This window comes from Taudactylus pleione, unplaced genomic scaffold (assembly GCF_031769625.1).
Source record: "Taudactylus pleione unplaced genomic scaffold, aTauple2 ptg000481l, whole genome shotgun sequence".
Taxonomy (NCBI): domain Eukaryota; kingdom Metazoa; phylum Chordata; class Amphibia; order Anura; family Myobatrachidae; genus Taudactylus; species Taudactylus pleione.
The window spans coordinates 2891376-2905938 of record NW_028284883.1 but is presented as its reverse complement, the minus strand read 5'-3'; the positions used below and the strand labels follow the sequence as shown (position 1 = coordinate 2905938).

Below are 14563 nucleotides of genomic sequence, written 5' to 3'. Positions count from 1 at the left end.
GATTACCTACTAGAGAAGAGGACAGATTGGCTTCAGGGTTACTAGGTGAGTATGTGAGATAGTGTGTGCATGTGTGAGTACAGGTGTGTATGTATGTTTTAATAAAATTGTATTTTTCTATGGTGTGTTGTGTGTTTTTTAATATTGCTCTTGCTGTGGAACTAAAAGTACCAGCAAGCCCATAATGCCACACATGCTGATACTTGTGGTTCTCCAAGTACCTCCACGAGGGGGAGGCTTGCTGTGAACTGTAGTTCCACAGCAAAAGACAATATTTACATTTTCATATGCACCACACAACACAATCAACCCAGCACCCACCGCCCAGGGGTGCTGGGGATATCCTGGGCTATCAGCCTGGGCCTGGGGTGCCCTGTGGAGGGGAACCCTTTATTGGGGGGGTCCCCAACTCCACAGGCATCCCTTGCCTGGGCTGTCTAGCGATCAGGAGTGATGCAGCAGCTGGGTGGCCTGGTGAAAGGGCTCCCCTGGCTGTGGCATTATTCCCCGCTAGAAGGAGTCCGGAACTGGTTCTGGTAAATACAGGGGGACCCTACGCATTTTTTCCCCCTGTATTTCCAGATCCAGGACCGGCTCAGAGCCCTGTGCTGGATGCACTAAATATGGGGGACCCCTACGTCATTTGTCCCCCATATTTTGGCAACCAGGACTGGTTCTGAAAAACCTGGTGCTGGTTGTACTTAATACAGGGGACCCCTACGTCATTTGTCCCCTGTATTTAGCACAACCACTACTGGGGCTCCAAAGCCCGTTGCTGGTTGTTTTCTGTGGGGTGGAGCAATGCCTTTTTTTTTAAATTAAACACAGAAGCAGGTATTCTGGATCTTCCAGATCTGATCCTGCATTCTGTGTGCTGCTACCTCCCCCGGGTCCTATTGCCTGCCCCACCGCCATCCGCAATGCCGCCCGCACCAACACCGCTAAAGCCCACTACTGTCCCCGGGTTCTGGCCACAGCCAATGCCTGCTAACCCCCCTGCACCTTTCCGCTGGCTCCCGCTGCAGCTAACGCCAGCTTCTTTTCCCTGAGCCCACCACCGCTAAAGCCTGCAAATGATGACCATCTTTGTGCACCCAAGTGAAGCCTCAGTTATTACACCTGCTGGAGGCTCCTACTGCAGCTGCGCAACAAGTTTAAAAGTCCTATCTCTACAATGGTGCATTCTTGAGGTAATAGTTTAAAAACTAACTTTCTAATTTACCTGAACCCCAAAAGCACGTACCCTGGCACAATAGCTACCTAATAAAACAAATTCCAAGTCTAAATTCCACCCCTACCCTGAGTTTTACCTTCCCAATAAAACCACATAGACTACAGCAGAAAAGTGTTTCTAATTGAGAATGTCAGAAAAAAGTGATAGTTGGAGCTTTAGATTACTGCCAAATCCTCATTTTTTAATTGTATGTCTTGAAATTTGGCACACAGCACCAAGTGACAGTTCTACCATACCATACCAAATTTCAGATCCATACCTCTAATAACTTTTGAGGTGTATCCCCTTGAACACCCTGCCCCCCTCCAACTGTGCCCTTATAATATATTATAAAAATAAATGTATAGCAGCATAAGAATCGTACACACTTTCCAATTATTTTTAGAGTGCCAGGTCAGATATATAATAAATAGCTGGTGTAGTTCTTGATTGGCTGCAGCAGAGGATTGATATATATCCTTCTTTAACCCTTGTCTTGCTCCTCACAGGTAAGAGAGTCTGCATAGGAGAAGGTCTTGCACGCATGGAGATTCTTCTGTTCCTCACATCCATTTTGCAGATGTTTGACCTGAGATGCAACATGGAACCTGCAGATATTGACCTCTCTCCCATACCCAACAGTGCAAGCAATGTTCCTCGACCTTATATGGTTTACATGAAGCACTACTAACATGCAGCCTAACCTCAACAGTTTTAGATGTGTCTTTGACCCAATATACTGGGTATCGTATCAGAACATTATGATGGTGGTTACCACCCACTCATTCATAAATAAGTGCTCAGTGTGATTAGTAAAAAAATTAGCCAATTGCTGCATCTGGAACTACAGTAGTAGAAAAAAATTGATTAAACAGGATGCATACAGTCTAGTTGAATGAAGTTAAAAGTAGATATGCAGGCAGTAACTTTGATATCTAGAGGCAAGTTGGCCAACAGTAGCACATGGAGAAAAATATGGATATTTGGCTAAATACAGATTTGTACACATCAATAGGGTAATACAGTCCCTAGCTACTCAATTGGTTTCGTATTTGTCATCTACATCAGTGCATAATTGCACTGGCCTTGTCCTTGGTGCAAGAGATCTATCTGAAAACAGATGACTCCTTGTGTATACACAATGCTGTATAGCTTGCAATGCCTTTGGGAAGCCCTCGCAAATGCCCCATTACCCACCACTTACACACATTTAGCTGGAGGTGGAGATGTGACTGGACTACTATGAATCTCCTATAGATCAGATGCATGCACTCTCTAATGAGTATGTTCAAGATCTTTACGCAAAGCGGACATGCAACTCTCCATCAGTAAAATAATGTTTTCTCCTGCAACTGTATAAAACTTTAAATATATTTGGGTTAAAAGCTGTCTATAACTTAAATCAAATAAGAAAATGATAATCGTATGAATAATGTCATTTTTATTGAAATATTTGTAATTTAACATAGTGTGATATACTGGGGTAATTTGGCTCGGTAGATGGGTCAGTGGTGCAGTGTCCGAGTGCATTATAAGGGTACACATGCAGCTTTCAGGTTTAATTAAACAGATGGTGCTTAACTGTCAGCATGCAGGAACAAAAATAATGAACAACCTACCTAGCCCCATTCAGGGACCTACCTCACTTTTCGGCCCCTCTCTATAATGGGCAGCTAGTCTGCAAAGGTAACACAGTCTCAGTGTTTATAGTCCTTTCTCCTACAGATTGTTGAGACACGGTCTCCTGGCCTGGCTTAGTGGCATCAAAGTCTCTCTTGTGGTCCTTTTCATGGCACAAGGAGAAGAAAAAGTGTCACTATTGGGTGTGCTTGATTAAACATACCTTTTAATTGAAACATTTTAAATTCAATTAACTCAATATATATTGTACCAGTGAAATGTAAAATTTACAGTGAGAAAAGAAAAAAATAAAGTCGTCAAATATTACAAAAAAAACTGTCTTTTGTCTTCTTCACAACTCAAAAATATATTCTTGTCTGCATTTCATCATACATATACAGTACATATGCATATATAATGTACAATTGAAAATGGAGGCTACAACTATCTAAGTGTACAGTGCAAATGATTATCTAATATTTAAGGGAGGAGTCTCTGTTAGCATGCACCAGGCCCTAGAAATAATACAAGTATCTATAATATTTGAGAGGTTAATACCCCACATATATGAATGATGAAATACATATGAAAAGATATATACTGTGGCTATTATAATATTTTTTTTAAAGGTGGATTACAGTTGCCAGCAGGCAGTTAATGTCTGCGCATGATGGCACTTGTTCCACAAGTCCCAGCATGCCGGGGATGGTTTGCTTGGACCGGTACTCCACCTGTAATGGACAACATTATCATCTACTAGCTGGGAAACCCGGCATTGCCCGAGTTGATGACTGCACCCTGAAGTTCATCTGCAGCCTTCATTTTTTAAATTATCCTCATCTATAACCTGGATAACTATGCAAATTAGGATTAAATGACAATGCTGGCATATTCTCATACCGTTAGGAATGGGGTATATCAGAAACTGACTGACTTACAGAAAATAAATCAGTATAGCTGCCAAAATGACTTGAGCTTCAGAAATCACTGCAGAACAGATGGGGTGATTCAGCTGCAGATGGATATGCTATTGCAGCTGCTAACATGTTATATGGTAATTATTAATCCAAGCTGAGTCCATGGACACAGCATCAGAGAATCTGACTGCAATCCCTTTGGCCGGCTGGGTGACCATGGCGTCACTCAAGCCGGCTGTCACAGATGAGTAAAAGAGGCCAAGAAATCTCCATCAACCGATGCAGATCCTGGCCTCTCCACTTTCCCCAACAACAGCGTCACGTCTCCATTTTGGGAAATGAATGCCATTGCTGCCTCCTCCCTTCCCAGAAATGTCAGCAGACTGGCAATCACTGACAGTCAGTTGCCAGATTTGTGCGGGATTGCAGGCCTGCACACAGTATGGGTCAGGTGCATGAACAGATGCACGATAATCAGAAAGCTGTGTGATACCTGTCACGGTGTCCACAGCTGAATCACACTCTAAAATCACTCTGCAGACCCACATTGAAGACCATGTATAGCAGAGCTGCCATCATAGGGGGAATGATGGACAGCAGTGACCTGCTTGCAGTGGCAATGTGTGACTATGATCAATCTCCCATGGTGTTTGTAATCTCCGTATACTAAGCTTTGCCAGGATCAAAAATTGTGGCTTGATTATGCTGTCTGCCACAGTCTTAATATATTGAGTGCTGAGCTGCTCATGAGCTTGCCAGGCACTCTTCTAGGACTCATGGGGTGGCTGCTATAAGATGAGACACTGAGTGAAATGCTAACAGTCCACACTGTTTAATGTCAAAGTTTATCATGCAAAAACAGAAGGCTGACGCCATATTTCATGGATGTGGCTGTTGTAAAAGTTATGTAACACAGCACTTTGGAAGAGATGAAAGTGTGACAGTGTGTGTATGAAGCCAACCCCACAGCCCCAGAACCTATAATTTAATTAAAGCCTATGATATAATTTAAGAGTGTACTGGTTTTAAGAGACCGTGTGACAGTGTGTGGCACTGATAAAATTCAAACCTAGGCAAAAACCTAATCTTGGTCAAACTACACCACCAAGCCACATGTGGTAGTGTCATGGAGGGAACAAAACTCTGGCTGTGCATAAAGGACAAACAGACAGAAACACACACACACACACACACTTTATCACTTATTATATAGATTATTTAAAAATTAATACTGCATCTACCACCACCAGGGCTGGTTGATCCTCCAGAGGGTGGACCCAAATTTATTTTTGGGGACCCTACATTCTGAAAATTCCATCCCTGGGCTGAAAAGTTATGGGCTGGTTAATTTTAGGCAGGGGGACCCCACGCTGGGTGTCTCCCTGGTATGACATTATTCTCCCATCTGGATCAGCCCAGTGCAGATTATTGGAGAATAGGGGAAAACCCATCCCATTTTTTCCCCTTTTTTCTAATACTAGTCATGGCTTAGAAGCCTGGAGCTGATTATTTTTGGAGGGGGTACACATTTTTTTAAAACTAACCATTGATTCTATTTTTTTTTACACATAACCAAGCCTGCACAGATCATACTGCATACAAAAGCAGAATTGCTTCAATGAGGAATAAGAAGTAGGAAGTAATACAGGGAGAGTCTTAAATGTAATCCAAAACATGCAATATCTGACATTTTGGGAATTATGGGCTGAGGTCTTCCCGCCTGACTCAGAAAAGTCATCTTTCCAACATCAAATCTCATGTGTTTTGGATCCAATATAAGCTCCCCCACAGTGATTTGGGAGCCTTTTTACAGCAGATGCCAGATGTGTTGGATGCTGAGTGTTATAGGAAGAGTGAGAAGTCCTTTTAGCTTTTACCTTTCAGGCATTCTATTTGATGGGCATTGGCATACTAGAGTAATACTGGCTGAGCAGTATTATGAAGGCAGTTAGCAAAACATTGTTTTTTTTATTTTTATAGTGCAGAATAATCTAGTATATTACTATTGTCAGTTTCACATTGCTACTGTAATTAACCTAGAACTGCAGCATTAACCATTGGTGCACAACTGCACACAGTGAAGCATTAACCCTTTATCCACACTGTTTTTTGTCACTGCCATGCCTAGTGCTTACACTGCAGCCCAAAACACAATGTAGGGGAGCATTAACCCTTGATGCACTGCACACTACTGTTTTTTGTCTCTGTGTTCCCACTGCCTTATATACATTGAAGCCCAGAGCTCCTCTTATTACAGGGCAGCATTAACCTTTTTTTGGTGCAGAGTGCACTCTGGTGCTCACAAAAATTGTCAATTGTGAAAAAAAGTTTTACAACTTGTGTAAGCTGTAGGTGCTGCACTGTATTCGTAAATATAAGCACTATGACTCTGCAGTGTGAGTTATTATTAGTAAAAAACAAAGTTGTTGTGTAGTTCATTGATATGGACCATGATCAGTCGAGAGAAGAGCAGGAGCAGCAACCAAATAGTAACACTGTAGCTGCTTCCACTAGTCATGATGATACTAGTCCTTCAACATCATTTACTATAGTCGATGCTTAAGGGCATAAAGGGTTTCAATCAGGACATCTGAAATCAAAACAATATTTTACATTACTAAAGAAAAAAAACACCTCTAACAAAGGGAAAGTGTAATGCCAAAATACATAAAATTACCAACATGACATACACAACACGCAGTAGCAAGGTAAGCCTCAGGCCTTCTTCTTTATTTCTAAATGGTGGTTCTGTAACTTCTGTGAATCAGGCAGATTTTTCTACCTCACATGACGATGCAAGATTGTCTTACTCTGAGTCTATGGCTATATTTACTAAAATGCAGGTTTTTAGTAGTGGAGATGTTGCCCATAGCAACCAATCAGATTCTATCTGGTATCTTCTAGAAGGTGCTAACTAAGTAGACTCAAAATCTCCACTTCTATGAACCCACATTTTAGTAAATATACAGCTAGATGAGGTGTAAAAAAAATGAAAAAATAAATAAATAAACTATTAAACCTTTGCAAGAGGAAACAAGTATGACAGTTGTCACCCAATTACACAGCGGATCACTGACACCATGATGGCTATGCTAGTATTAGATCTGTTTCCAATATCTGCCATTAATGCATCAGGTTTTAAACTGGTAATTGAGGTCCTATGTTCCCACTACCAAATTTCAATTCAATTTCATTTTACTAGAAAAGCAATTCCTCATCTGTACCAGGAAGCAAAAAATAATTATTATTGGCCTACAAAATGCCATTGTACCCATTATCCACTTAACCACAGATATGTGACAAGTGATACTGGGCAAACAAAAGATTACATGATTGTGACAGCCCACTGCGTGGGTGTATCGCCTTCAGCAGCAGCAGTATGTAGCACAAAACTCCAGCTCATTCCCAGGCAGGCTACTCTCTGTATCATTTTCTTCACTGGTATACTAGTGTCAATCTGTTTGAAAAATTAAGAGATGTCATAGCAAAATGGCTTACCCCACTTCTACATATCCTAGGATTTGTCATTTCTGATAATGCCACAAATATTGTGAGAGCATTACAGCTGAGTGAATTTGAACATGTCCCATGTTTTGCTCACACAATCAACTTGGTAGTACAGAATTTTCTTTAAAAAAAAAGACAAGGGCATGGAGAAGATATGGTTTGTGGCCCCAATAATTTGGGACATTTTTTGCCATTTAGCAACTGCATGTACTGTAGAAGATTGCAGCACCTACGGTTAGCAGATCATCTTGGTTGCTGTTCCCTGTCTTAGATGTTTACTGGGACACTGCATTTTATTCTGTCTTGTCTATGTTTAGTTCATAATCTGTCATTCCTGCGTGTCTGTGTGCTGACATCATGTGTCCACTAATTCATTGTTTTTCCATGTGCAGTATCAGCTGCACACTAGTTAATTATCTTCTCTATGTGCACAGGCCAGGTGTACACTAGTCTATCATTAGGGAGACTTTCAGGACTTGCTTTGATTGGACCCTGTATTTGTTATATTGCAGCTAGCCCTTCATTCCATACCGGTGATAGAGTATTCGTGTTTCCAATTCTGGGTTTGTCTCCTGTCACCCAGTCGAGCTTCAGTTTTCCTGTCTATTGTATTATGCTATTCTGCCATTTGTGTCAACCAGGCGACATGGTTCACATATGTGTCCTCTGCCGTTTGTGTTATCCAGGCAGCATGGACAGTACTCGGAGTCCAGAGTATGCAGTCCAGCATGCGCCACTTGTGTCAACCTGGCGGCACAGGCCGCATTACAGCATCAGCTGCTTGTGTCAACCCAGTGGCACAGGCCACACTCCAGCGTGTTTAGTGCGCAATCTGGTGTACCAATGCCAGTGACTTTATTATTGTACAGATCTTCCACCACATCTTGCCAAGCTGATTCAGCCATCAAGGCTGCTGCAAGGCCCAAAGGTTGCTTCATATCCTATGACCCATTGGCCACAACCAGCCAAGATATACTAGCTCTCAAGGCTGCCACACAGCCCAAAGGCTGCATCTTGCTCACGGCCCACTGGCCACCACTAGCCAAGGATTACCAGCCCACAAGGCTGCTACATGGGCCAAAGGCCTCAACTTATTCCACGGCCCACAGGCCACTACCTGCCAAGAATAATCAGTCCTCAAGGCTGCTACTTGGCCGCAACAAGCCAAGTTATTCAGCCCTTAAGGCTGTTGCGGGACTGAGTTCATGAGGTACCTCTATCCTTAACAACCTGAAAGAAAACTTCAACTTTTTCTGCCACTAGCTGAAGCAAGAGGTAGTAAAAAGGTGGAATTCCACCCTTTGTATGATTTAGCAAATGGAGAAACAGAAACAAGTCATCCAAACCTACTGAACCAGCCATGAAATAAGACGAATGTACCTTAGTCAGCACCTTATGTTGTGTAAGGTGCTGAAACCATTTCAAGTAGTCACCTGTGAAATGAGTTCAGATTCTGCCCACTTCAGTCAAGTGATTCCCCTAATTAGACTTTTGGAACAGCAGTTTGAGAAACTGAAGGAGGAGATGAAACAAAATGATTCTGCTAATATGTCAGACTTATGAATAGGTAAGTAATAAGTTTCACACTATATGGTTATATGTAGTACCTCTAGCTGCTACACAAGCAGGGAAGGTATCCCAACCTTCCAAAAGATAAATATTACAGATGATGGAGTACAGTGTAAGCACTCTAAGGTCCTGTTCTATCACATAAGGTTGTGATTGGTAATATTGGTGGGTGATATATGTAATGAAATTAATTCCCTCATATTGGTGAGATATATGGGTTGTGTCCCTAAAGTCCTGGTGTGATCCACCTAAGAAATATCTGTAGGGTGGGTGTTCTTATAACACAGTCTCAGAGATCAATCACTGGTTTGCAAAAACTTTGGGAAGTTAATTTCATCTGTGTCTCAATTAATAAGTTGTGATTAATGTGGTATCGTAGTGTAGATTATCTCCCCTCTCCACCTGGTATCTGCATCAGTATGCTGCCACTCCACCTCAAAGTTCACACAAACAAACCAGAGTATCAGGTATTGGTGAACACTAGTATGCAGAAAGGTGCATAAGATGTAGGGACTTACCAGGGTCTCACCACTGTCCTGCTGGTCCACCAGTTGTGCTCTCTCTATTTGGTTGTTGTGTGTGGGTATGGGGGGCAAGGGATACTGGGGTCCATATTAACCTGAGCAAAACACTACAGTATGTATGTGGAGAAGGTAGAAACAATTCTTTATTAATCTGCCACATACCTAATGAGGCTCAATGTGGTGATCAGAAAATAACAATTGGGGTATACACTTTAAACATTGTAAAATAAAGACATCAATATCTGTATAATTAAAAGGTAAATTGATTCAAGATAAAATGTTCCAAGGTAATGGTCCAATGTCTCCCAACACATTTCATCCCGTGTTGGGACTTTTTTAAAGGTAGGTGAAGTGGTGACCAAAGTCCTGGGGTTTAAATACCTTAGTCTGTGTTTCCATTAGGTCTAGGTCCCATTACTTCTTGTTTCGTGATCCGTCTGAACACTGCGTCATCCGCTATAGTGTGTTCTGTCTTCCTGTAATGCTGATATGTGGACATGTTCATCCATATGAGTGTATCAGTGGTCTTCAAATGCAGTGGTTCTCTGTCATTGCTACAGGGGATATCGTTGTATGGATAATGTCTCTGCTCAGTAGGTGGCCATTTTGGGTGTGATTCTCTGTCAAACTTGTAACCCTGTGTAATCCTATAAAATGTGGTATTCAGTTACTATGTTTCCCTGACTAGAGATGTTGCTCTCTCTAATTGTTATGTTAATCACCCTATTTGTGTGTTCTATCATTATAGGGGTCAACTCTGTACATACCCTACAGATGTTATTATAGGGAGGTTTCACTTAAGGGGTTTATGTATATCTCTCAAATAATGATTAACCCCCTATATATGTATATAATAGTTTCAATTGGTTAATCTGTGCATATTTCCAACTCACACTTAAGGATTGTGTGTAAAAATACAAATTAATCTCTGTTTCTATGGAGGACTTATTCTGTGTGTGACCTTAAACATAGAGAGGGGCCATGTAAGATGCTCTACAATATAGGATATAAATTGTTATGGAAAAAGTTATAGTGAATATAATAATTCACATGATTTGTCCTGTTGTCAAGGGTGGAATTTAATATTTACTTGGTGCTATGCTCTCAAAATGAATGCTAACATCCATTTTGGATACCTTATGTCACCCCCCAAAATGAACATCCAGATGTAAGATCTTTTTCTTGTGTTTTCCTGGCGGTTTTCATGTTCCATACTAAAGTTGTTAATTTACAATAATTCAAATAATTTATGTGTCAGTTTTATTTAGTGACACAACCCATATATCTCAAAATATGAGGGAGTATGTAAGACTTGTAGATCAAGTCCTTTTTTTTGCTTTATTTGCTTAGCCAGGAACCAAGGGTTGTCAACATCTTCAAATTGGATCACTACATTTTGGTGACCATGCTTGATCCTACTGTTAGGCAGTATATCATGTCTTTCTTTCCAGCTGACACAGGGCCTGATTCAGTTAGGAGCACAGTTGCTAATACTCAATCAATTGGCCGTTTGTTGCGTACTGCACATGCATATGAATCGCAGTGCTCATGTGCGAACTAGCTATTGCAATTGGGACTGCGATCGCAGAGGCTATGCAGACCCATAGCAGAGTGACAAGAAGTGCCATTTGTGAGTGGTGACGGGGGGTGGTCAGGCAAATGCAGGTGTGCCATTGCGTTTCAATGGCATTGCAGGAGTGTGCATAAATAATCCATTGCGTGGCCATATTAAAGCATAGCATTGATGCCTGGCTGTTAGCAATTCCTGAGTAAGGACAGAGCTTGTGCAAGTGTGTGTATGGGTCCGAAGTTACCAATTGTTTTGCTATATTGCTAAGTATTATGGATGTTAGACAAAGGCAAGTGGGAGTTCTTATGTGAGGCTGTGATCGCAATGCATTTGCATATCACAGCTGATATTAGCAACTGCGTTGCTTGCGCATAATCAAAATAGCTATCCATAGTGAATCAGCCCCACAGATCTTAAGAGATGCAAAGAGCTCCTGGTGAATAAGTTGTCAGCTCAATTGGCACATGACATAACAATGTCTCCTCCTTCAGTTTCTCCAGCAACTGCGGGCGGCTGCCAGGAAAAAAACAAGTAAATACATCAGTGTGACACCTGGTCAGGTTTAAAAAGAGTTGACAACACTTAGCGACACCTATGCCATAACACAACCTTATATAGTCACCAATCATAGACTGGCAAAGGATTTTACTGAGAGTGTACAAATAGACATGTCAGATAGTCCCTTTGACTACTGGGAGGTAAAAAAGCTATTTTGAGTCCCTTTTACAAACTTGCTTTCCTTTACTTAATCTGACCATATTCCATGGTGTACTCAAAGAGTTTTTAGCACAGCTGGGAACAATTATGTCAAAATACAGAGTAACCAACAGTGCATCTGGAAAGTTCACAACAATTCACATTTTCCACATTTTGTTATGTTACAGCCTTATTCCAAAATGGAATAAATTATTTATTTATTTTTGCGATTTTTGCAAATATAATCTAAAAAAAAATCATACATACATAAGTATTCACAACCTTTGCTCAATACTTGATGCATCCTTGGCAGCAATTACAACCTCAAGTCTTTTTTAATATGTGACATATTCATCCAGTTGTAATGCTCTGTCCTTCTCCATTATATATTTGCTTTGGAATCAAAAAAATAATTACATTTACAAACAATTCGAACCTTACTTCCTTTACCTGCCTTTAACTACATACATACTCCAACTCCCTCAGGCTTTTTTGTCTAGTTCTTGATTAATGAAAGCATTCTTGGTTTCTATGGTGTCATATAGTTTATTAAACTGCCATCCTGTCTGCCACTTAAGTGGCCACTCTGTTTCCTAGATGTGCCATGCTGGAAGTTGAACTGCCATGTATTTTTGCCACCAACTGCTGTCGCTTAGCTTAGCCAGCCAGCTAGATCAGTGTAACCTTTAGCCTGAACTGTATGAAAACAATATTTTGAGCTGGTAGGTTGTAAAAATTGACTAGAAAATACTGGAAATTAATGTTTTTGAGGTTACTGATATTCTAGGAATAAAAGCAGGCCAAAATTATGTGATTTTAGCTGTTTTTATCAATTTAAAAAAAAAAAACAGATCCAAACCAAAACACGTGTGGACAGTTGGAAAAATCATAACCCAATGATGAATACATTGATGAATTACAAAACTAAAAGACAGGGGTCAGCGCACACCTCTAATTATGATTCACATCAACTCAGTGAAAAAATCTCTGTCACTAGTTATGTTAGTTATTTTTTTTTACATGTGGGGTAAATACTGGATACTTATGCATGTAGCCCACAAATACTGCACAGCTTTATTATTACTCTACAATTTTGATGTCAGTTTGGAAACACTCCTCCCAAATCTAAATCTCTCAGCACATTTAAATCTGCACCATCTGGAGTGCAGCATGGTTTCACCAAGATGATCAGTTGAGAGAGATATCTCACTCTATTCCCAAGTCTGAATCAGGCCCTTATTCTGTCACTGTCCATGTTCTCCTGTGTAATTTCTTCTGCACTGATATCCATCTATGAGAATGTTTTTCACAAACTCCAGTGTGAGTTCTGGCTCAGGCCTTTTTTCAAGGACATTTATAAGTGCACTGTATGTGTCAGGTAAGCTGGTTGTATTTAATATTTTCTCCTGTAGATAGATCTGTGCTAAAATCTACAGCAGCCCATTACATGATCTTGTATAGTCTTTCCTTTGCTAAGTCTCATCTGGTACCGTTTTATGAGCAGAAATAATTTGCTGTTTAGACTGGTTTGTTCATGTAGTCTCTGCAGTGTGTCCCAAATACCTTTCTTCTTCAGGGTCTAATGGTGCTCCACAGGGAGACAATTGGGGGGGGAGGGTTGGTGTCCAAGTCCTTCGTTCATCTATCTCTATGATAAAAATAGATTTTATGTGTTATTTGCGTTAGAAAAGTTCAAAATCAAGTTGTTGCACTTAAATTTTTGTCTGTTATATTTTAGCATCTAAATACATCCAGGTAAAAATTTGGCTGCCCCGCCATCCTAATAGTGAATACTATAGTCCCGGCTGCTGGATGCTATGCCATGCTCCTGTGAGTGGGTGCTTCTCACATGCTAGACCCACCCACAGAATGGTGCAGCCATGCCCAACAAGCTGTGGCCATGCCCCCCTCCAGGGGTGACCCCCAGGATGTTGCTGTACTCGGGACCAAGATTTCTCTTGGCAGTCCTAGAGGGGACCATCAAAGACAGTAAGGAATGGGGCTTAGTGGTGGTGTAGCAAGGAGATGGAGGAAGGGAGGTGGTTAAGAGTGTAGGAACAGGATAGGTGGGTGAGAGAAGTAGAGGGTTGGAAGGGAGACTGATGAGAGAAAAGAGGGGGAACAGCAAGTGGAGGAAACTAGAGGGAGAGGATAGCGGTGGAAAAAGTAGATGAAGCAGAGGATTATGTAGATACTGAATGAGGGGGGTTAATTGAAGTGAAGGTGTTCATGCTGTGGATGAAGTAATAAGTGAGATGAAAACTGGAGTGGAGGCTGTGTGATGTGGAGACAGTGTGGATAAATGTGGTTAGATATTCAAAATACAGGTAATAGAACAGTGCTGCTAATGTATGAGCGCAGCTCCAAAAGTGAAATATAAAGAGAAGAAGGTGAGTAGTGGGTGCAGGAATAAGTTACTAAAATAAAGACTGTTTAAAGTAGATAGATGTGAAGCAATGGAAAAAGGCAATAAAGTACAAACAGGATTTTCAGTAGCATGAAAGCAAAAATTACAATGTACAGAGCCAATCTAGTCAAAAGAGTTTGGGAAGTACTTGCAATGTTTAGGCAGGGAGTGCAGTAAAGAGTTTCCTGGATATACATACAGCAGCTTTTAGTGATGGTGAATTGGATTTTTCACACAAGTATGTTTAATGTCCTTCAGAAAGTGTTCTGGCTTTCAGGATGTTTTCCTTCAGTTTTTCTCCAGTTTAACTCTAGCATAACTCCTTAGTTATTAAATTGTAAGTACACTTAAAATAAAACACTTTCAAACTAATGCTAACTATAGCAGCCAAAGGCTATGCAGCCTCACAGATCACTAATAAGTATAGTTACAAACAGGTGTCTGTGTGCCCATTGATTGAGACCCCACCCTGAATACTCAATACACACTAGATTAGGATGCAATAAAGTCTACGATAAACAAATGGTGAGATGTGAGTAG

General features: G+C 40.9%; 1 protein-coding gene and 1 long non-coding RNA gene across 2 annotated transcripts in view; one reads left to right on the top strand and one right to left on the bottom strand.

Annotated features, from left to right (window-relative positions):
- LOC148502855 (cytochrome P450 2C23-like) overlaps positions 1 to 3145 on the top strand; it is a 33550-nt gene extending 30405 nt beyond the window's left edge. Inside the window, exon 9 of the mRNA XM_088449294.1 lies at positions 1723 to 3145. Coding sequence (XP_088305420.1) covers positions 1723 to 1904 — 182 coding nt within the window. The 3' untranslated portion in view covers positions 1905 to 3145. The remainder of the gene's footprint in view (positions 1 to 1722) is intronic.
- Positions 3146 to 11226: 8081 nt separating this feature from the next.
- Positions 11227 to 14300, bottom strand: LOC148502854 (uncharacterized). Its single transcript, XR_015869964.1, has 3 exons — positions 14223 to 14300; positions 13180 to 13264; positions 11227 to 11433 (listed from the first exon to the last, which is right to left on the bottom strand). It is a non-coding gene; the product is annotated as an uncharacterized LOC148502854 (long non-coding RNA).
- Positions 14301 to 14563: the final 263 nt, after the last annotated feature.